Source organism: Macaca mulatta, chromosome 15 (genome assembly GCF_049350105.2).
Source record: "Macaca mulatta isolate MMU2019108-1 chromosome 15, T2T-MMU8v2.0, whole genome shotgun sequence".
NCBI lineage: Eukaryota > Metazoa > Chordata > Mammalia > Primates > Cercopithecidae > Macaca > Macaca mulatta.
In genome coordinates this window covers 66,287,645-66,310,451 of record NC_133420.1, presented here as the reverse complement: position 1 = coordinate 66,310,451, position 22,807 = coordinate 66,287,645, and the positions used below count along the sequence as shown (strand labels likewise).

The 22,807-nt window shown below is 43.4% G+C and overlaps 1 protein-coding gene across 1 annotated transcript in view; it reads right to left on the bottom strand.

The window, feature by feature from the left end:
- SMU1 (SMU1 DNA replication regulator and spliceosomal factor) overlaps window positions 1-12,904 on the bottom strand; it is a 29,678-nt gene extending 16,774 nt beyond the window's left edge. Inside the window, 4 exon segments of the mRNA NM_001265906.1 lie at window positions 5,115-5,225; window positions 7,938-8,090; window positions 9,779-9,989; window positions 12,786-12,904. Of these exon segments, the coding sequence (NP_001252835.1) occupies window positions 5,115-5,225; window positions 7,938-8,090; window positions 9,779-9,989; window positions 12,786-12,811 (501 nt within the window). The 5' untranslated portion in view covers window positions 12,812-12,904.
- Window positions 12,905-22,807: the final 9,903 nt, after the last annotated feature.

The window sequence follows — 22,807 nt, the reverse complement described above, 5'->3', positions numbered from 1 at the left end:
CACCGTGCACAGCCTGATAAATGTATTTTCAAGTTTATTATTCCAGATGAATGCTAAATTCCTTTGTAAAGTAGTTCTAATCCTACTGCAATCTTTATGATAATTGCTTTAAATCTGAGAACTGGTATTGAATGTCAGTCTTATCCCAGAAAATCAATGTTTCACCATTTACTCAAGTATTCTATTGTAAGTTTTGAAGGATTTTTTTTTTTTGCCTTTTTAAAAATGGAAATCATCTATTTCCCAGATAATGCTAGGTTTTATATTATATATTTCTGCTATAAACAGAACCCTTTTCCACTGAATTTTCTAACTAGCTGCTGCTGATAAACAGGAGTGCAATCAAATTGTATATTTTGTATCTAGCAACTTTCTAAACTTTAAAATTCTAAGATTATTATAGTTGAAATATTTAATGTTTCTAAATATATTAATTTCTTTCCAAAATTCCTATCTTATTTATATTTATGTTTTCCTGCAATCACCAGAGAGAATGTGTGTCTCCTTGGACCCCTCTCCAATCAATCTGTACCCTCTTCTGGCCTGTAACAGTTTCTAATCATTTCCATATTCAAAAGAAAAAAAAAAAAAAAACCTTGTCTGGCCCTGTGTACTTTTTGAGCTTCTGTTGTCCTCTTCCCTCCCCACCACCCTCATCTCCTTCCCTTAACCACCAAGGTTCAAGAGCCATCTATATTCGCTACCTTCACTTCTCAGTTAAATTCACTCCTTTTCTTACTGCAATATCGCTCTGTCCCCACCTTTCCACTGGCAGTGCATCTCAGATATCCCAACAGCCAAACCAGACTCCTTTCTGACCCTCATCATGTTTTCTGTTGCTGTTGATCTTAATGAACACTCTTCAAACTCTCTCTTGGCTGCTCTAAACCCATTCTCTCGAGGTTCCTTTTTATCTCTCTGGCTGTTCTTTTCTCTGTTTGCTCTGTTGACTTTAAGTGTTCCCTGTGGTTTCCTTCTCAAATTTTTACTTCTTCTTTTTTTTTTTTTTTTGAGACAGAGTATTGTTCTTGTCCCCCAGGCTAGAGTGCAATGGTGCAATCTCAGCTCACTGCAACCTGTACCTCCCAAGTTCAAGCAATTCTCCTGCATCAGCCTCCAGAATAGTTGGGATTATAGGCGCAAGCCACCACACCTAGCTAATATTTTTGTATTTTTAGTAGAGACAGGGTTTCACCATGTTGGCCAGACTGGTCTCGAACTCCTGACCTCAGTTGATAGGCCCACCTCAGCTTCCCAAAGTACTGGGATTACAGGCGTGAACCACCACACCTGGCCAAATTTTTACTATTCTTATTCTACGTGCTTTCCCTAGGTAATTACATTTACAGCTTCAACTACTACTATAATTTCCAAATCTATAATTTTAGCCAAAATCTCTAGGTTAAGGTCCAGATTCACAGATCCAAGTGCCTATACTACAAGTTTCCACTTGTATGTCCCACAGGACTTTAGCACATCTAAAAATGGATCATTTCTCCTATCTCTAGTTTCTACCCCCAGCCCCCAACAAATCTGCCCTTCTTTTATTTTCTACCAAGTCACTCAAACCAGAAACTAAAAGGAAACGAAACCTAGAACGAAAACCTCACTTGCTCTTCACATATAACCAATTAAATGTAGAACACATGAGTTTATTTCCACTCTCTGTAAAAAATCTACTAAAGTGATGGTAATTAAGGAATAAAAAAGATACATGCCCCAAAAGACAAAGAGAATGGGAGAACAGCAAGAAAAAAATGTTAGTTAAATTTTAGGAGGTGAAAAGTGAATGGACTTGTGGGAACCAAGAACAGAGAAAACTGAAACCTAATTGTACAAGGTGAAGAAGGGGAAGCCACAAGAAGCAAGTCAAACTACCTTGCAAAACTCCAAAAAGGCTTAGGAACTGGAAGAATCACATACGCCACAGGGCTGAAAACGGGCAATATTAAAGTCTGTATAAGGAGCATTTAGCTACCACGACTTCTCCCAACCCTGCGCAACCTCACCTTAGCCTCAAGAGAAATCAGGTAATGTACATTCTAGAAAGGTTGAGGTCCTGGGCTCTGGAAATCTCAGTAGAGTTGAGGACAGGGTGGAGGTGAGAAGCCACAATGAAAACTGGGGGGTTCAGTGTACACTGGTATGCTGAACAGTGAGATTTCTCTATCGTCCACTCCTACTTGCATCCTCTCAGCTCTGGTTCTCAAGATACGGTTTAGGCAGGAACTACTCTCCAGGCAGCAACTACTCTCCAAGCAGGAACTACTCTCTGGAAAAGCTGACCAGTCCAAGAGAATATTTCTGCAGAGAATGACAAGTGAGGATCCCCATCCTATCATCCCAGGCTGAACTCTTATCAGTTCTCAAACTCCTCCTTCCAACCACCCAACCGGACATATAATTCTGTTATTTAATGTTTCACTCTTAAATATAAACCACAGCAGAGATCTCTAAGTATTTGAGGAAAACTTCCACATATGGTCACCAAAACAAACAGGGAAGGGGAGAACTCAGAGAAAAAGAAAAAATAGCAACATCATGGGGCAGGGAGGAAAATAAAACTTTAAACATTTAGAGAGAAAGATATACAGTATTACAGACACAAGTAAAATCTCAAAAATTTATTCCTACACTTCCTTTCTCAGGAAGTTACTGGCCTCAGTACTCCCACAAAATGAAGATCGAGGCTGGACTCAGTGGCTCACACCTGTAATCCCAGTACTTAGGAAGGCAGAGGCAGGATAGCCTGGGCAACACAGCAAGGCCCTGTTCTTCATTTAATTAAAGACAAAAAACAAAAAACAAACAAAAAAAACACGCCGGGCACAGTGGCTCACACCTGTAATCCCAGCACTTTGGGAGGCCGAGGCGGGCGGATCACGAGGTCAAGAGATCGAGACCATCCTGGCCAACATGATGAAACACTGTCTCTACTAAAAATACAAAACTTAGCTGGGCGTGGTGGTGGGTGCCTGTGGTCCCAGCTACTTAGGAGGCTGAGGGAGGAGAATTGCTTGAACCTGGGAGGCGGAGATTGCAGTGAGCCGAGATCGTGGCACTGCACTCCAGTCTGGTGACAGAGTAAGACCCCGTCTCAAAAAAAAAAAAAAAGGCCGGGCGCGGTGGCTCACGCCTGTAATCCCAGCACTTTGGGAGGCCGAGGCGGGCGGATCACAAGGTCAGGAGATCGAGACCACGGTGAAACTCCGTCTCTACTAAAAATACAAAAAATTAGCCGGGCGCGGTTGTGGGCGCCTGTAGTCCCAGCTACTCGGGAGGCTGAGGCAGGAGAATGGCGTGAACCCGGGAGGCGGAGCTTGCAGTGAGCCGAGATCGCGCCACTGCACTCCAGCCTGGGCGACAGAGCCAGACTCCGTCTCAAAAAAAAAAAAAAAAAAAAAAAAAAAGAGGTCTAACTATGAAAGAAAGAAAAATGATGAATCTATAAATAAGATCTACAAAAAAAAAGAGGCCCAAAATTCCCAGTATGAAGATGAGAGAAGTCCTGGTACAGTAACTGTGCAGCAATACAAGAGAACTAGTCCTGATGAGAACAAAAAGAGAAGGGCCTCAGGAAAGGTATCAGCAAGGGGGAAAAAAAAGGACTTTTGAGGGTCCTACCAGAAATACTCAGACTGGACTAGCAGAAGTGCATAGAAAACTAGGCAAAAGAAAAAATAAAGCAATAATTATTGCAAATCATAAAAATTTATGTAAGAAATTACACGTAATTAATTTTTAGCTGTGAACAATATCTACATAAAAATAACTATGTAAACACTGAATACAGATCGAACCAGAAGTTGTGATACAACCCTACTGAAAATCCGGAAGAAGAATAAGTGTGTATTGAGGAGAGTGGGTATGAGACAAATCATTTTTCAGTGAAGAAAGTTAGTTGCTAATGACTAAAAAAAAAAAAAAAATCAGGTAATAACAGTATAAACATGGTATTCAGCTATGGAGGTAATAGGAAAGTTAAGAACCAGACGTGGAGAAGGGAAGCACATGGGACTGTTTTTCACTGTAAGCCCTGAAGTACTACTTAAACGATGCACAGCTATTAGTTTGATTAAAAAATTAAAAAGCAGCTTACTTTTAAATCTCAGAATCACTACAGGCCTACAACAAATAGCTTTTTGATCCTTTTCTAAATGCAGATTTAGTGCAAAAAGGTTATTAACATCCCTATTAATCACTTGTGCCCTTTGTTATTTATAAAATATCTATTACTCTAGGTAGCTTTATAATAATGACAATGCTGGCAACACTATTAGTAATTTTTTTAAAAAATAATCACCAGCAGCTACCATTTACTATTTACAAGGTGCCAGGAAATGTATAAAGTGTTTATGAACATTATTTCTCTTAATCCTTACTCATCAATACTATGATGAGTAAATGGGATCAGAAAAGTAAAGTAATTTGCCAAGACTATATAGCTGGTAAATGAGAAAGCCTGGATTCTAACCAGGGTGGCCATTTGTTCCAGTTTTTCCAGGACAGTTACTGTTTGCACTTGGTGTTCTGGCATAGTGATCAATAGTACTCTCAACACTATCCCAGACAGGATGATAAATTCTATGGTAACCCTAATTCTAACTGACTCCAGAGCTTGTTATTAACCACTAATCTATATTGCCTCTCCCAGGAAAGAAGGAGAGTGGAACAGCACAGTTATTGGTATAAGCAACTCTGTAGGTAGTCACCAATTCTTAAGGTGTACGATTTCTTCAGCTAAGACATAGTTTATACAAAGCAAATTAGGAAATTGTACCAGTTCACTTTTTAAATTTATTTTTATTTTTGGAGACAGGGTCTCACTCTATTATTGCCCAAGCTGGAGTACAATGGCATGATCATAGCTCACTGTCATCTCAACCTTCTGGGCTCCAGTGATCCTCCCACCTCAGCCTCCCAAGTAATTGAGACCACAGGCACACACCACCATACCCTGCTAATTTTTTTACTTTTTGTAGACAGGGTCTCACAATGTTGCTTAGGCTGGTCTCCAACTTCTAGGCTCAAGTGATTCTCCTGCCTCAGCCTCCCAAAGTGCAAGGATGACAGGTGTGAGCCACCACGCCTGGCCTCTAAAGGAATTGAATTACCTGTCCCAGCAATGCCATGAGACGAGATGGAGGCACCACACTGACTTCACCAGCTAAGGCCTGGGCAATTGCTGCTCTTCTCTTTTCTTTGCTACTTCCATCTGGGTATGCCTGAAAAAGGAGAGGATGTAGCATCATTTCCAAGAAGCAACAACAAGATATGAGTGTGCTTACTTAAAACAAACAAGCAAAAGCATACACAGAGGAAAATGTGAAAAGAAATTACCCAGTTAAAGAAGGGATTAAACTAATTTAGTTTTTGAAAATGACTTCCCAATTCTGTCCACTTGCATTTCAAAAGTATGAGTTGGGAGAAAACTGAGGTCAGCCAATCCACACTATTATTATTTTTTCACTGAGTTCCTGGCCAAAGGACACACTGCTATTTTTCTGAAAAGAGTCCAAGTAAACCATATTAAACCGAGTTGTTTTTCCAGTTTTTCAAAAATTTGCAGAACCAAGAATTCTTTTATATTCTTTAGTAATTTCTTAAATGGCTCCCAGCACAGAAGTGCTTCACCACCTCTAAGTTAAATCCCATCCTGGTGATCTAAACTCCTTTCCTTTATCCTCATTTTAAGTTTACTTTGACATTCCATTATCCAGTGCCTATTAAGTTTTTATTCCTCCTGAGAAAATACTTGCAAACTAGTAACCAGAATACGGCCGGGCGGGGTGGCTCATGCCTGTAATCCCAGCACGTTGGGGGACTGAGGCGGGCAGATCACCTGAGGTCAGGAGTTCGTGACCAGCCTGGCCAAGATGGTGAAACCCCGTCTCCACTAAATAAAAATAGAAAAACTAGCCGGGCCGTAGTGGTGGGTGCCTGTAATCTCTGCTACTCGGGAGGCTGAGGCAGAATTCCTGGAACCCAGGAGGCAGAGGTTGCAGTGAGCTAAGATCGTGCCATTGCACTCTACCCGGGGCGACAACAGTAAGACTCCATCTCAGAAAAATAAATAAATAAATAAATACCCAGAACACAAGGCCAAGTGTGGTGGCTCATGACTGTCATCCCAGCACTTTGGGAGGCCGAGGCGGGTGGATCGCTTGAGGCCAAGAGTTCGAGACCAACCTGGCCAACATGGTGAAACCCTATCTCTACTGAAAATTCAAAAATTAGCTGAGTGTGGTGGCACACACCAGTAATCCCAGCTACTTGGTGGCTGAGGCACGAGAATTACTTTAACCCAGAAAGTAGAGGCTGCAGTGAGCCGAGATCATGCCACTGGACTCCAGCCTGGGTAACAGAGCTCTGTCAAAAAAAAAAAAAAAAACCCAGAATATATAAGGAGCTCAAACAACTCTATAGGAAAAAAACCTGATAATCCAATGTTAAAAATGGGTGAAAGATCTGAAAAGACGTTTCTCAAAAAAAAAAAGACATACACAAGGCAAACAGGTTTATTTAAAGGTGCTCAACACAACTGATCATTAGAGAAATGCAAATCAAACTATAATGAGATGTCATCTCACTCCAGTTAAAATGGCTTTTGTACAAAAAGGCAGGAAAGAACAAATGCTGGTGAGTAAGTGGAGAAAAAGGAACCCTCATACACTATTAGTGGGAAAGTAAATTAGTACAACTACTATGGAGAATAGTTTGGAGATTCCTCAAAAAACTAAACATGGAGGTACCATATGATCCAGCAATCCCACTGCTAGGTACACACCCAAAAGGAAATCAGTATATCAAAGAGATATCTGCACTCCCATGTTTATTACATCAGTGTTCACAATAGCCAAGATTTGGAAGCAACCATTAATAGATAAATAAAGAAAATGTGGTACATGTACACAATGGAGTACCACTAGCCATATAAAAGAATGAGATCCTGTCATTTGCAACAACATGGATATAACTAGAGCTCATTATGGTAAGTGAAATAAGCCAGGCACAGAAAGACAAACTTTGCATGTTCTCATTTATTTGCAGGAACTAAAAATTAAAACATGGAGATACAGATATATGGTTATCAGAGGCTGGGAAGGGTGGAGGTGGCAGGGTAAGAAGGAAAGTGGGGATGGTTAATAGATACAAAAAATATAAAGAATAAATAAGAAACAGCATTTGATAGCACAACAGGGTGACTATAGTCAATAATAATTGTACATTTTAAAATAACTGAAAGAATTGAATCCTTTGTAACATAAAGGATAAATGCTTGAGGTGATGGATACTCCATTTACCCTCATTATGCACTGCATGCCTATATCAAAATATCTCATGTACCCCATAAATATATATACCTACTATGTACCCCCCCCAAAATTTTTTTAATCCTTTTTCCTCCTATTTTGACAAACCTCTAGTGAAAGGCTGGGGGGTGGGCAGGAAGAATGAAACTATACAGATAATAAGGTTTTGGAAGAATAAAAGACTATCTATCATCATGCTCTACTAGTAAGCATAATCAGCTAAGAAGCAAAAGCACAAGCTTCTAGGGACTAAAAAGGCTAGAATGAAACTGCATTTGTTAGGGGCAAGACACACAAATGATCAGTGAACATACCAGCAGTCAGGCAGCACTTCGGGGAGGGCTAATGTGGAAATGACATCAGAATAAAATTTTCTGTACCAACCAACACACAATCCTCTAAAATGAGGTGTGTAGAAGACTCTCAAATAATCAGAAAACTGAGTAAAATTATTCTTTTTTTAACACATGCAAATTTCAACCAACATATATAAACAGAGAAGCATCATTCTCAAAAATTAAATCAAAATCACAAAAAGTATCCAATAAAATGATTTAAAAAAAAAAAGATGTTATTATATTTCCAAAGTTGACAAAAAGTTCCTTTACATTACCACAGTCATACCTCACGAGGATCAAAGTAAGACCTGGCCAAAAGGTTCTCCAGATGAATATATCGCTCTGGCTGTGTTTGTTTTAACATGATCATGGGATCCGTCTGTCTCAAAAGTGACCTGGCAGCACCCAATTCACGGAGCTCTATCAATTCCAGAACAACCTGAACAATTAAAAAAAAAAAAAAAAAAAACAGATGTTCCAACACATTCTCTTATTAATATTTTTCAGTAAAATATCTAACAGAGATATGGCCTGTCAAAGTGATTTCCAATGCCAGGAAGTGCCCCTTTCCCTTTTCACTAGCAATTTCAGGTGGACAACTGAAGTAATTATAAATAGTAACTTCGGCCAGGCTTGGTGGCTCATGCCTGTAATCCTAGCACTTTGGGAGTGGTTCAAGATGAGTGGATCACTTGAGGTCAGGAGTTCAAAACCAGTCTGGCCAACGTGGTGAAACCCCTCTCTACTAAAAATACAAAAAAATTAGCTGGGTGTGGTGGTATGCGCCTGTAATCCCAGCTACTTGGGAGGCTGAGGCAGGAGAATTGCTTGAACCCGAGAGGCAGAGGTTGCAGTGAGCCAAGCTCACGCTACTGCACTCTGTCTCAAAAAATTAGTAATTTTAATCCTTCAAACTCTATCTATTTTTATCTACCAATCTCCCCTCCTCTCAAGCTTCTTGCTCAGAATGTAGATGCCAAAGAAAGCTAAAAATGGGAATATCCCCATGGGCTCCAGAGAAACCTTTCTCCAGTTACCAAAATTTTATTTGGGAATTATTGAACTCATATGGATTATAAAGAAACAAACTGCCCAGACACGGCAGTTCACACCTGTAATCCCAGCATCTGGGAGACCAAGGCAGGTGGATCACTGAGGTCAGGAGTTGGAGACCAGCCTGGCCAATGTGGTGAAACCCCGTCTCCACTAAATACAAAAATTAGCCGGGTGTGGTGGTGCACGCCTGTAATCCCAGCTACTCAGGAGGCTGAGGCAGAAGAATCACTTGAACCCGGGAGATGGAGGCTGCAGTGAGCAGAGGTCGCACCACTGCACTCCAGCCTGGGCAACAGAGTGAGACTCCGTCTCAAAAAAAAAAAAAACCCCGAAAACAAAAACAAAAAACCAACTTCCCTACTTTTACTTCAAATTACAATCTTATTTCCAAAAAGTCTACTCTCTGTTTTATAATCACAAATTTGTCTGATCTTTGTCCTAGGTTCTTGACTTCGAGCTTCTTGGAATTTAACCAGTGATAGGGGTATCTTTGTTACTCCTGGGCCCCTTGAATCACACCTGGGTTTGTGCAAAGGAAATGGCTCAGGATAGGTAGGAACTAGTTACCAGAAAGACTAACTATGTGATTAGAAAGTTGAGGCTCTCTTACGCCTATAATCCCAGCTCTTTTGAAGGTCAAGGCTGGCGAACTGCTTGAGCCCAGGAGTTTGAGACCACCCTGGGTATTATGGTGAGATCCTGTCTCTACAAAAAAATGCAAAAATTAGGCAGGCGTGGTGGTGCATGCCTGTGTTCCTAGCCACTCAGGAGGCTGAGGCAGGAGGAAGGATTGATCCCGGAAATGGAGGATGCAGCAAGCTGTGATCTTGCCACAGCACTCCAGAGTGGGTAACAGAACAAGACCTAGTCTCAAAAAGAGGAATTTTAATTTGGGAAATCTTGGATTTTCTGAGAAGGGAGAAAAAATACCATGTCAAGCCTTGCCATTGTAAGTTTTATGGGCTGATACAGCCCTACTGTGCTTGAAGGAACGCTCGCTGACGCTTTTTCGTCAGAGAGCTGGCCCACAGCAAACCAACCCATGGAGATCAGCATCTCCACCACTCTCACCTGTTCATAGAGGTCAATGAGGGTTTTGTCTGGCAATTTCAGAGACTGGATAGCCTGCAACACAGTATCCCAATGGCCACTGTTAATGTCAGCCACAAAACTCTCAATGCTGTCCACAGTATTCAGAGACACAGTAGTCTCCTCCTGCAAGGTGGCTAACGCCCGATGTAAACTGTTCTCCTTCAAGTACTGCATGATAAGGCGGATCACACTGAAAGAAAACAAATCATTCAGCTCAGGGATTCTCACTCACCAGAGGCCAAAAACAAAGCCTACCAAGCTCCTACTCAATCACCTCCCTTTATCATTTCTTTATCATGTGAGTAACATTTTCCAAAATCACACAAGCTAAATTACAAGGGGACCCCCCCAACCATAGAGACACTGGGGTTCAAGGAAGGGAAATCATTTGCCTAATGTCTCAGTCAGCTAAAAAGGGAGTTGGTATCAAGGTGACTATCTTATTTCCTAATTCAGAGCCTAGTTTCCTATTCATTCCTATAATTATATTGTAGCACACTTCACTGAATTACTTTAAATGACTACACTAGTCATTGATACAAAATAATCTAAATGAGGCTAGGCATGCTGGCTCATGACTGTAATCTCAGTACTTTGGGAGGCTGAGGCAGAGAGATTGCTGGAAACCAGGAGTTTGAGACCAGATCAGGCAGCTGTGAGACTCCATCTCTACAAATTTCTTTAATTAGCCAAACATGGTAGCACGTGCCTGTAGTCCCAGCTACTTGGGATGTTGATGTGGGAGGATCCCTTGAGCCCAGGAGTTCAAGAGCAGCATGGGCAACACAAGGAGACCCCTTCTCTACAAAAAAAAAAAAAAAAAAAAAAAAATTAGCTAGGCATGATAGTGTGTGCTTGTGGTCCCAGCTATTTGGAAGCTAGGGTGGGAGGATCGCTTGTATCCGTAAGGTTGAGGCTGCAGTGAGCCGTGATCATGCCACTGCACTCTAGCCTGGGAAAGAGAGCAAGACCCTGTCTCAAAAAATAAATAAAATAAAGCCTATGAGGTAAGTTTACTTCCCAATTTACAGATGAGAATTTGATCAGATAATAGAGATAGTAAGTGGAAAAACCAGGACTCAAACTGGCAGTGTGGCTCTTGAGCATATATTCCTGAGAAGAAAGCAAACACCCTCTTCTTTTTTTTTTTTTTGAGAAAGGGTCTCACGCCCATTCACTCAGGCTGGAAAGAATGGTGGCGGGATCATGGCTCACTGCAGCCTCGACTTCCTGGGATCAAGTGATCCTCTCACCTCAGCCTCCCGAGTAGCTGAGACCACAGGCACGCACCACCACACTGGCTAATTGTTGTATTTGTAGAAACGTGGTTTTGCCATGTTGACCATGCTGTCTCAAACTCCTGGGCTCAAGTGATCCACCCGTCTCAGCTTCCCAAAGTGTTGGGATTACAGGTGTGAGCCACCGCACCTGGCCCCTCTTCTTAAAAACAACTATAAAAGAGAACTGATTGCTGCTACTGTAAGTATCTTTTTCTCTCATGGACCCTTTATGAGGTATGCAGGTCTCCAGACTTAGACCCCTGTTATTCTGGTATGATACTATCTTCCTTAGCACATTTCCATTGACTTCCATTTTACACTCCCAAAATAAGTCATCTCTCTCCTCAAACACCTCACATTTGACACAGACAAAATCAAATTCCCTACCTTCAAACACGAATGAATGCATAATGAGTTAAAAGCTTTGAAGACAGTCTGGGATTTGAATCAAAGTTATGTGACCTTGGACAAGTTGGTTAACATCATTTCAGTATTTGCCGAATGTATAAACCTCCCTTCCTCCTATGAAGTCTCCAAAAGCCGGGCGTGGTGGTTCATGCCTGTAATGCCAGCACTTTGGGAGGCCGAGGCGGGCGGATCACCTGAGGTCGGGAGTTCGAGACCAGTCTGACCAACATGGAGAAACTCCGTCTCTACTAAAAATACAAAATTAGCCAGGCGTGGTGGCACATGCCTGTAATTCCAGCTACTAGGGAGGCTGAGGCAGGAGAATCGCTTGAACCCGGGAGGCAGAGATTGCAGTGAGCCGAGATCGCGCCATTGCACTCCAGCCTGGGAAACAAGAGCGAAACTCCATCTCAAAATAAAAAAAGTCAAGTCTCCAAAAAAGGTCCTCTCCCTCCCTTACACTCAGAACACAACAGTTATGTCTGTTAATTTAATTATTATTAAGTATTGGCAAGGACAGGTGGAGGATGGAGTTCTGGAAAAGCACACTAAAGTCTTCTTTAGTCACTACTTCTCATTCCCTATTCCCTGAAAATTTTTCTTTCTAGCCCAGTCTCCAGAGTCTGCCTCTCCTTTGCGGTTACAGAGAGCTCACAGACAAACCAAAATTCAGTGCCAGATCAGGCCTGAGACTTGTTCATTCATTCCAAAAGCTAGTTGTTCATCCATTCCAAAAGCAATTAACTCTTCCTCTAAGGTACGCAAGACACTGAGACCACAAGGAAAAGGAGCTCCTAGGCACCGACAAAGCTAGTTTGGGGTGAGGTTATCAAACAGTGACAACAATGAGTGATAAATGCTAGGCAGAGGAAAGCAAAGGGGCCGTATGTGCACAGAGACAATAAATCACATTGCATAAGCTCGACAGGGAGAGAAGCAAGGCTTAAAAGAGACCTATCCCCGTGTGCAGATTCAATTAGACTGGAGTCCAGAGTGGATCCTTAATTTGGTCAATCACAGAGCGTCAGCAGTCGGCCAAGGACAGAACTCTGGTCTGCAAGGTGTGTTTTCCCCACCCCATGCCACCTCCCTCGAGGCTTTGGGCTTCTCGTCTGAGAGCTGCTACTTTCCTGTGGGCCCACCTCCGAGATAGCCAGATCCAAGATGCTTCTTTGGGGGCAAGGAAATGGCCCTCCATTCCCTAGCCTCTCGGATGCCTTCCCCCGAGTATCTTCCGCCCCACACCCTTAACCTCTGGGCCCCCGGCACGGCGGGAACATCTCCACCGCAGGACTCACTCCGAAGATTCGATTTCGATCGACATAGCTGTATTTCTCCGGGAGCAGGCCCCAGTTCTTCTTCAAGGCCGGTCGCACAACACACCAACGACACCTCCGGCGGACGCCTAACGTCACTTCCGCTTGGGTCGGCATCTGGCTCCCGCCCTGGAGATAGAGTGAACAAAAAGAAGGCGAAGTGCGCGTAGGGGCGGGGCCCTCAGGGGCTGTCAGAGGCGGAGTTTATGCCTCTGCCCCAGAGAAATAAGCTCCAGGAGGAAGACTGTTTAAAAGTAGGCCAGGGTGGCTCAAGCCTGTAATCCCAGCAATTTGGGAGGCCGAGACGGGCGGATTACGAGGTCAGGAGATCGAGACCATCGTGGCTAACACGGTGAAACCCCGTCTCTACTAAAAAAATACAAAAAACTAGCCGGGCGAGGTGGCGGCGCCTGTAGTCCCAGCTACTCGGGAGGCTGAGGCAGGAGAATGGCGTAAATCAGGGAGGCGGAGCTTGCAGTGAGCTGAGATTCGGCCACTGCACTCCAGCCTGGGCGACAGAGACTCCGTCTCAAAAAAAAAAAAAAAAAAAAAAAAAAAAGGTAGGCCAGGGCCGGGCGCGGTGGCTCAAGCTTGTAATCCCAACACTTTGGAAGGCCGAGGCAGGCGATCACCTGACGTCGGGAGTTCGAGACCAGCCTGACCAACATGGAGAAACCCCGTCTCTACTAAAAATACAAACTTAGCCGGGCGTAGTGGCGCATGGCTGCAATCCCTACTCAGGAGGCTGAGGCAGGAGAATCGCTTGAACCCAGGAGGCAGAGGTTGCAGTAAGCCGAGATCGCGCCATTGCACTCCAGCCTAGAAAACAAGAACTCAACGTCTCAAAAAAAAAAAAAAAAAAAACAAAAAACTCTGGGCGTCATACAGCTCACAAATGAGCTGAACAAGAAAAGCGCTGGGGTGGAGCGCAGTGGCTCACGTCTGTACTCCCAGCGCGCGCTTTGGGAGGGAGGCCGAGGCAGGGTGGATTACCTGAGGTCAGGAGTTCGAGACCAGCCAGGGCAACATGGTGAAACCCTGTCTCTACTAAAAATACAAAAAATTAGCCAGGCTTGGTGGCGGGGGCGCCTGTAATCTCAGCTACTCGGGAGGCTGTGGCAGGAGAATCGTTTCAACTTGACAGGTGAAGGTTGCAGTGAGCCGAGATTGCACCATTGCACTCCAGCCTGGGCGAGGAGAGCAAAACTCCGTCTCGAAAGAAGAAAAGAAAAGTAGTGGTGATCAGATTCTAGTAAGAAAAGCGGGGAAAAAAAAAAAAAAAAAAAGGAAAGAAAAAGCACTGGTTTGGAAAGGTGGCTCTTTTTTTTTTTTTTTTTTTTTTTTGAGATGGAATCTAAATCTCGCACCGTCGCCCGGGCTGGAGAGCACAACAGTGGTGCGATCTCAGCTCACTGCAATCTCTGCCTCCCGGGTTCAGGATATTCACTTGTCTCAGCCTCCAGAGTACCTGGGATTACAGGCTTCTTGCCACCATGCCCGGCTCATTTTTTGTATTTTTAGTAGAGATGGGGTTTCGCTATGTTGGTCAGGCTGTTCTTGAACTCCTGACTTCGTGATCCGCCCGCCTTGGCCTCCCAAAGTGCTGGGATTACAGGTGTGAGTCACTGTGCCCGGCCAATGTTGCTTTCATTTGATGTAGTTAGTTGATTCGATTTCAGATAAGGCTGAATATGCAATACCTGATTGGGATATTAATACATTCGAAACCAACATAACACTAGCCAAAATTTATAGGAAGAGTTACTTGAGGGTTTTGGTTGGTTGGTTGGTTTTGCGTTTTTTGGAATCAAGGACTCGCTTTGTTGCCCAGGCTGGAGTGCAGTGGCTCAATCATGGCACACTGCAGTCTCAACCCCTCCGGCTCAAGCAATCCTCCCACCTCAGCCACCCAAAGTGCTGGGATTACAGGCATAAACCACCACTCCCCGTCACGGGACTTTAGGTCAAATACATTATTACGTTTGTAGTGACAAATGAAATGAGAGATATCAGTGAACTTCATACATAAAACCTATTTTTAAATATTTTATTACCATTGTATATAAATTGTAAAAATTATTTGCAGCACAGTAGTAATAAATCTGGCCAGGCGCGGTGGCTCATGCCTGTAATCCCAGCACTTTGGGAGGCCGAGGAGGGTGGATCACCTAAGTTCAGGAGTTGGAAACCAGCCTGGCCAACATGGTGAAACCCCATCTCTACTAAAAATACAAAAATTTGCTGGGCAGATTGGTGCACACCTGTAATCCCAGCTACTCGGGAGGCTGAGGCAGGAGAATCCCTTGAACCTGGGAGGTAAGAGGTTGCAGTGAGGCGAGATTGAACCACTGCACTCCACCCTGGGTGATCGAGTGAGACTCTGACTCAAAAAATAATAAATAAATAAATAAATAAAATCTATGTTCTGAAATTACACATTGAAATGATGTATTTGGAGATTTCCTGATGGCTTTCAGTCTTACCTGGTTCTGTCCCTAAAGGTCTGCCACACAACTTGTCCAAAGCCTCTTAAATACTGCTTCTTTTTTCAAATCATCCTCTATTTCCCATCAATTCTTGAAGGACATGGTCTCCAAGGTCTCAAATGTTTTAGAGTCTCCATGCTTGCCTTGACATGTGGTGAGATATCAAGATGGGTTATATGATTTATGAGAACTCCTTCACTATTCTATCCCATGACACCACAAATGTATTATAACCTCTTCCTTGAAAAGAAGACCTAGCTCATCACAGCAATAGTATATGTCCTCATTTTCTCTATCTAGTACATGTCATGTTACTCTTTCTTAAATTCAAGTTACTTCTCTATTCTGTTGACACAAATAAATCTCTATGATTACTTAACATCAGGTTTTATTCTAATATCCATCACACCTCTGCCTTCATTTTGAATGGAATGGCTTCTCTTCTTATGGCTCCTATTACATCCAAGCTTGTTCATTATTTATAGATGTGAACATCTTATTGCTTAATTATATCTTTTGTGGTAACACCCTAGGATTTCGATATTGAAATACATATTACTGTATTTTATAACTAAGTTATTTTTATTTTTCCTATATATTTAGCATTATATTGATTTTTTTGATTATTGCTGGCATTGCAAACCCTCCTCATTCATGTTTATTCTGTAATAAGAAAGTGGAATATGACATTTTTGTTACCATGTATAATGAAATTACAATCTTTACCTAGTTGGGGAGGGTTTTTTTCCTTCCCTGCACTGGTTGCTTATGTAAGTCTTCTATATTCCAACAATCTATCCATTTCCATGCTTTTCCCATATGCAAAAGTATAGCTTTTGTCACCTTGCTGATCTCTTGTTCACAAGCTGATAAATTTTGCCAATTCCTAAAGATCAATTTGCATAGGAAATTTTGTTTTTAACATTAGACAAATGAGGTCTCTCGCATCTCTCCATCCATATATAAATAAAGAAACAAGTAGGCACACACATAGACAACTTCTAAACTCTAAACCAGGCAGTTGTATTTACCAAGAATCTTTCCACCGCATACTCAGAGGCTGGATCACAACCTCCTAGACCAAATTACTAGTGAACAAAAGTAACCCAGAGGGAAATCCGGTCTCCAGATCCACCCCGCTTTCCGGTAAATGGGCCCCCTCCCGTAAGTGCACGTATCAGCAATCTATCTCTTGAATCCAGCAGAGGGCAGGACAGTCACAGAAAAACTACCATTGTAAACCTGGCCTCCAAATGTCTAACTGGTTAAGGAAAAGAGATGGAGGGGAGAGAGATTCTTGGTCCTGTGGGTAAAGGAAGTACTGTAGAAGGGCAAGTCAATATTTGAGTGCCAAAATGGGGCAAAAGGTTGGTTTTATTTTCTGTTAAACTAGACCAGTTTCATCTAACATGATATAATAAGGCAAAGCAGAGAAAAAAATCACATAATTCTATGTGCTCTTTGCAGGACATGAATTTTAAGTTATGAGAGTTAAATGAGTTAATACATACAAAACACTTACAACAGTGCCTGGCATGTAGTGAGCACCAAGTAAGAGTTTGTTTTTGTTGTTGTTGTTGTTGTTGTTGTTGTTGTTGTTGTAGAGACAGCGTCTTGCTATGTTGCCCAGACTGGTCTTGAACTTCTGGCCTCAAGCCATCCTCCTTCCTCGGCTTCCCAAAGTGCTGGGATTATAGGTGTGAGCCATCGTACCTGACCTATTATTATACATTAAGATGTCAAAGCCCTTCTATTATTTACGTTTCTTACTACAATAAGAAAATAAATACTATAAGTCAAAATAAAGTCTAAAACTGGTCCGTTTTGGAGTGAGGAACTCCTCTCTTTAGTGTGATACTGCTCTCACAGATGGGCTTGTACCCTGCTCATGCTCCACCAGCTGGAAGCTGGCTGGTCTCCACTAGTCCACTTTGTCTTGACCCCTGAAATCTCTGTCCATGTCTCACTGGCCAGTTCAGCCTCTGTGACACAAAGCTGCGATGGTGTGTGTAGCCAGCATCTCCTTTCTTTGCACAGAAAGGGTTTCTCCCTCAAGGCTGGAGCTCAAATGGGACGCCTCTTTCCCACATCATGACTTGTTAGCACTTGTGGTTCCAGAGGCTTCCCTTAGCACACCTTTGATCTGGGATCTGTACAAACAGAATCCACAGGGCCAGGCCACAAGAGCACCAGCAGCTACCTGTACTTTCCACACAGGGAAAGTACTTTCCCACTGTTGTCCTTTTTTTAAAATGGCATCTCTCATCTCCCTACTCAGACTGCCTTTCTACTTTCCAGGGACTCTGGGGCACAGAATAAGTCCTTAACTTGTATGCCTGGGATGCTTGATCTTTCTTTCACAAGACAGAGGGGAGGATTCCAGCCTCCTTCCCCATTTTATCCCTACCCTTAGAGCCATCTGGGATTCTCCATACTCTAATTGCAATGGACGATTTTGGGGGTGTCTGGCAAGCTCACAGTTCCCCTTTCTTCCTTCCTATCATGTAGAGTGGGAAGAGAAGTACTTTGATGAAATGTGGCTGTCCGCGACCCCACCCTGTGGTCACTAGAGATACACACACAGGAACAGGTAAGAAATACACATATAGGCATGTGCACATACACAGGTAAGAAATGCATATACAGAAACACGTAAAATAATGCAACAGACATGGAATCTTTGACACACACAAAGACAAACACACACCCACAATCTTGTGGCTTAAGGAAGTAAGATTTTCCCCCGGGTATTGTTTTTCTTGTTGACTCTGGTCACTGTGGTGCCCACGTGGCACATCCACAGTTCTTAGAAAAAGAACAGAAACACGAAGCCTCTCCCAAGTTAGAAACAAAGGCCCTGGCACAGCCCAGCCCTGGCTCACCAGTCCAGGATGTCTGTCCTACCTTCGTCTCCCTGGAACTGTAGTTCTGGCTCAAATGGTGCCCCGGGGGATCTCAGCCAAAAAGAACAGAGCCTGCCCAGGCACTGAGTGTCACTGGGCCAGCTGGCCCAGACCAAACATTCAAGCTCTGATGCTCAGAGCCCCCACCGTCTGCAACCCAAGCATCTCTTTCCCAGACAGGCCAGCCTTACCTCATGTAGCAGCCTGCTGTGGGGTAGAGGCGAAACCAAGGGTGAGGAGGGTGAGGTTGGAGAGATAGGTTAGAAAATGGGGTTGGGGGGCAAGAGGTATGGCTAAGTAGGAGGGTGACATGTTTAAGTTTCCACGTTTGAGTGCCCAACACCTAGAATAGTGCCTGACCCACAATAAATGTGAATGGCTCTGGTAGCTTCATGAAAAAGGGGCTGGAAACTGATGGCCCTGATGGCAGGAAGCTCAGTCAGGAGCATCTGATCAGATAAGAGTTGGGTAGGGGCTTGCTCTAGGGCTGAGGATGAGGTAGGAGTGAAAAGAGGAAAAAAATGGAAGTGATTGTGGATGTGATAAGAAAGGCTGGTTAGGCCAGGCACAGTGGTTCCTGCCTGTAATCCCAGCACTTTGGGAGGCCGACGAGGGTGGATCACATGAGGTCAGGAGTTCGAGACCAGCCTGGCCAACATGGTGAAACCCCATCTCTACTAATAATACAAAAATCAGCCGGGTGTGGTGGCAGGCGCTTGTAATCCCAGCTACTCGGGAGGCTGAGGCAGAAGAATCTCTTGAACCTGGGAGGCAGAGGTTGCAGCAAGCCAAGATCGTGCCACTGCACTCCAGCCTGGGCGACAGTGAAAAAAAAAGGCTGGTTAGAGCTGAGACACTGGGCTCTGACTCATGCTAATTAAAACAGTACTCAGGCAGACATAGAAAGCCAGCTTGTTAATTTACTGTGAAAAATATACCTGTCTTAAGGATGGGAAATATATGTATCAGCATAGGCGTTCCCACCAGCATACAAACATGCTCTGGTATCTCACTCTTACAATTCTTCCTTGACCTATATCATATCTCTTCATATTCTACCTCATTTCTTTGCTTTCCTTCATAGCCAAACTTCTAGAAAGAGTTGCCCCCGGCCGGGCGCGGTGGCTCAAGCCTGTAATCCCAGCACTTTGGGAGGCCGAGACGGGCGGATCACGAGGTCAGGAGATCGAGACCATCCTGGCTAACACAATGAAACCCCGTCTCTACTAAAAATACAAAAAAATTAGCCGGGCGTGGTGGCGGCGCCTGTAGTCCCAGCTACTCGGGAGGCTGAGGCAGGAGAATGGCGGGAACCCGGGAGGCGGAGCTTGCAGTGAGCCGAGATCGCGCCACTGCACTCCAGCCTGGGCGACAGAGCGAGACTCGGCCTCAAAAAAAAAAAAAAAAAAAAAAAAAAAAAAAAAAAAGAAAGAGTTGCCCCCAAAATGCTATTTCTATTCCCTTAACCTGTTCACACCCACCCTATTCCAATATGACTTTCATCTCTACTATTCCACGAAGTCTTCTCATGTCAAAGTCACTGATGATTTTTCTGTTGCCAAATCCAACAGGCTTACCTAGGTCTTCACCTAGAGAATATTGAGACTCAGCAGGTTAAAGTTTCAGTTCTTGAAATTTGGTCCAGCCCCCTCATGAGGACAACTGGAAAATATAAAACAAATCTGCTTATAGGCATAGAAGAGAAGATAAATTGGTGTTTGGGACTACTTTTTCCCTAGGGGGTATTTGTCCATGCTCGAATGAATGACCAGAGGAAGATGCCTTTTTTAAACAGGAGGACAGTTATTGAAGTTAGGGCTAGCCAAAATAAGAAGCCCTGGCCGGGCATGGTGGCTCAATTCTGTAATCCCAGAACTTTGGGAGGCCAAGGTGGGCGGATCACCGGAGGTCAGGAGTTTGACACCAGCCTGGCCAACATGGTGAAACCCCATCTCTACTAAAAAAATACAAAATTAGTTAGGAGTCGTAGCGGGCGCCTGTAATCCCAGCTACTCAGGGGCCTGAGGCAGGAGAATCGCTTGAACCTGGGAGACGGAGGTTGCAGTGAGCCGAGATTGCACTGTTGCACTCCAGCCTGGGCTACAAGAGCAAAATTCCATCTCAAAAAAAAAAAAAAAAAAAAAGAAGCAGCCCTAATGAACCTCCCCGAGGTGAGATATGGAACAGCTGAACCTTGGAAAAAGGGTGAATTACAGGTGGACAGACCCTAATTGGAATCAGCTTCAAATCATCTGAATCCCTGCAACTGGAATAAGGTAATTCTGCAATGCCAGTCACTCCGAAGAGCCTGGCAGAAGCAAATTTAAAGCCTTTCTGGAGGAAGACATCACAGGCCTCAACTTATTGCTATAAGCAATTTTTGGCATTGCATTTTGCAAATATAATTTATGGCTCATGAAGAGATAATACACCTTGAATGAAAACCAGCAAAACCAGTAGATGATACGCAAAAATTCTTTTTTTTGAGACCAAGTCTCACTCTGTTGCCTAGGCTGCAGAGCAGTGTCGTGATCTCGGCTCACTGCAACCTCTGCCTCCCAGGTTCAAGCAATTCCCCTGCCTCAGCCTTCCGAGTACCTGGAATTACAGGTGTGCACCATCATTGCCTGGCTAATTTTTGTAGTTTTAGTAGAGACGGGGTTTCACCACGTTGGCCAGGCTGGTCTCCTGACCTCAGGTATTCCGCCAGCCTTTGCCTCCCAAAGTGCTAGGATTACAGCCGAGAGCCACTGTGCCCAGTCAAAAAGTCTTAAACCCAGAAGATACAACAATCCTAAATTGCTAAATCTCTAATAATATAGTCTCAAAGCACAAGACATAAGAATTGATAGAGCTACAAAGACAAATAGAAAAAGCTACAAGCCTAGTGGGAAATTTTCAACAAGCAAAGAGTATAGAAGATTTTATTTCAAAATTCATTAAGGTAGGGCCGGGCATGGTGGCTCACGCCTGTAATTCCAGCACTTTGGGACGCCGAGGTGGGCAGATCACGAGGTCAGGAGTTCAAGACTATCCTGGCTAACACGGTGAAATCCCGTCTCTACTAGAAATACAAAAAATTAGCCGGGCGTGGTGGCGGGCACCTGTAGTCCCAGCTACTCGGGAGGCTGAGGCAGGAGAATGGCGTGAAGCAGGGAGGCGGAGCTTGCAGTGAGCTGAGACTGTGCCACTGCACTCCAGCCTGGGCAACAGAGCGAGACTCCTCAAAAAAAAAAAATAAATAAAAAGATTTGAACAATACAGTTAACAACTTTAACCTAACAGACATACACAGAACACTGTCTCCTAAAATTCTGACTACAGTAGTCCCCCTCTTATCCACAGTATCCTTTTCCATGGTTTCATTAATCCATGGTCAACTGCAATCTGAAAATAGGTGAGCATAGTACAATAAGATATTTGGAGAGAGACATTTTTAGTAGAGACTGGGTTTCACCATGTTGGCCAGGCTGGTCTGGAACTCCTGACCTCAAGTGATCCACTCACCTTCGCCTCCTAAAGTGCTGCGATTACAGGCCTGGGCTACCATTGCCAGCCTTTCTGTTGTTGTTTTTAGACAGGGTCTTCTCATTCTGTCACCCGGGCTGGAGTACAGTGGTGTGATCATGGCTCATTGCAGCCTCAAACTCCTGGGCTCAAATGATCCTCCTGCCTCGGCCTCCCAAAGTGCTGGGATAATAGACATAAGCCAGTGTGCTTGGCCACAAAACTTTTTTCTTTGGACATAATTATGAGATTGAAATAAAGAAAAAGATTTTTTCAGAGATGTGAAAATCTAAGGAGGATTATGCGTAAGGAAAATTACCTACTAATTTCACTCATGAACATAGATGTAAAAATCCTGAATAGTAGATTAGCCAACCAAATCTTGCTATACATAAAAAGGTCACTACATAATGAGTAAATTGTTTCTATTCTAGGAATGCAAGTTTGGCTTTACACTTGAAAACCAATCCAAGAAATTTACCCCATTAAAAGAATAAGGGAGAAAAATCATATGATCATTTTAATAGATGCCAAAAAGCATTTAATAAAATTCAACATCCATTCATGATTAAAACAAAACAATACAAAACAAAAAAACTTAACTCTTACCAAACAAGGAATAGAAGGGAATTTTCTTAGTATGATGAAGGTCTACATAAAACTATATCAAATATCATTCTTAACTACATCAAATACCATTCTTAATGGTGAAATTTTAGTTTTCCTTTAGAGACCTAGACTTGGTATAAATGAAAATACCTCTACTACTTCTTCTTTTTTTTTTTTTTTGAGACGGAGTCTCGCTTAGTCGCCCAGGCTGGAGTGCAGTGGCCGGATCTCAGCTCACTACAAGCTCCGCCTCCCGGGTTTACGCCATTCTCCTGCCTCAGCCTCCCGAGTAGCTGGGACTACAGGCGCCCACCACCTCGCCCGGCTAGTTTTTTGTATTTTTAGTAGAGACGGGGTTTCACCATATTAGCCAGGATGGTCTCGATCTCCTGACCTCGTGATCCGCCCGTCTCGGCCTCCCAAAGTGCTGGGATTACAGGCTTGAGCCACCGCGCCCGGCGGAAATACCTCTACTACTTCTATTCAACATTGTAATGAA